This window comes from Opisthorchis viverrini (assembly GCF_000715545.1).
Source record: "Opisthorchis viverrini unplaced genomic scaffold opera_v5_78, whole genome shotgun sequence".
Taxonomy (NCBI): Eukaryota; Metazoa; Platyhelminthes; class Trematoda; order Opisthorchiida; family Opisthorchiidae; genus Opisthorchis; species Opisthorchis viverrini.
Window position 1 is genome coordinate 1,321,093 of NW_008751734.1, and position 1,185 is coordinate 1,322,277.

The 1,185-nt window shown below is 44.4% G+C and overlaps 2 protein-coding genes across 2 annotated transcripts in view; one reads left to right on the forward strand and one right to left on the reverse strand.

Annotated features, from left to right (window-relative positions):
* T265_04633 (hypothetical protein) overlaps positions 1–612 on the reverse strand; it is a gene marked incomplete at both ends in the record, with an annotated part of 7,012 nt that extends 6,400 nt beyond the window's left edge. The window contains one exon of the mRNA XM_009169415.1: positions 604–612. Within this exon, the coding sequence (XP_009167679.1) occupies positions 604–612 (9 nt within the window). The remainder of the gene's footprint in view (positions 1–603) is intronic.
* T265_04634 (hypothetical protein) overlaps positions 1–1,185 on the forward strand; it is a gene marked incomplete at both ends in the record, with an annotated part of 9,631 nt that overhangs the window by 5,249 nt on the left and 3,197 nt on the right. The window lies entirely within an intron of this gene.

Sequence of the window (1,185 nt, forward strand, 5' to 3'; positions counted from 1 at the left end):
ATAAGGTTGAGGAAAATTAGCCGACAGACCATGACTGGTTTTGTTCTTCTTGTGGCCCATCATGTTGGCGCAGTCCTACCAAATGAAACATGCGGCGGTCTGGTGCAAAACGTTCAGTCGAAGCGGACCCCGTCAAACGAGAGATTCAGCTGGTTCCTATCTGGTCTCCTGTCATGACCAAATTCGTGTTCAATGAGAATATTAGTCTATGCGGATCCCGGTTTTCCAGACCGCAATCAGGTGGTAGAAATATGAACGCAGAGAACAGCAGAATGTGAGTAATATCTTGAATCCATAACCCAACGCCGAGTTATTTAGTAGTGTGTACCTGTGAAAGAAAGAAGGCCCTCTCTGCGGAGTTATTTAATGGGAAATGTCAACTGGCCAGTTACAGACTATTGGACAAGGAGGCAAAACTTTCATATGCATCTTGTTTACAAAAATGGACATTCATTATCTCTTGAACGCGATTTCCTGAACTTTCCTGGATATCCATTGACTGTTGCTCAAGTCCAAGCAAATGTTACAAAGCCACTCCACTAAGTCCGCAACAGATCTCCCTTTTCAAGAGACACAAAGCGAATATGCAAGAAGAAAACATACTGCTCGCATGCCTCTTCCATCAGTAGTATCACCATTACACCTGTACTAAAACAGATATTCTGCGGCAGTCCCAATATTTAAACGTGATTGTTTACATATACATGACCTTGCTATCGATCAATTGTGTGCATGATGCGCTAGAAGCATTTGGTTTTCCCTGATTTGGTTTGCACTCGTTGTTTATTGGTTCTGAATATTGTCTCGGTTTTAAAACTGCCCTCTTTCTTCCAATCCTGGCCTCATGCCCTCCTGATTAAACAGATCACAATGCGCCCAGCATGCTCAAGAGACTATCTTGCGCAAAGCAGCCTGCGATAGGCACAACCACAGTTGGGATTCTCTTGAGTTGGTGTGGCGGCTAGCTGTCCAAACGGATACTACGCTTCACACCAGACCTTCGTTTCCATCCTACACAGTTGGACCAACTAATTTGGTTGATGGTTCCCAGACATACTTCAAAAATTGCCAGTGTTTAGATATCCCTGAGTAGCCTCACTGATCCGCTGTTAGTTCGGGTATTAGTGATCACTACGGAGGTTCATTGATTAACCGACTGCACGTCCACGAGCATGACCTTACAGT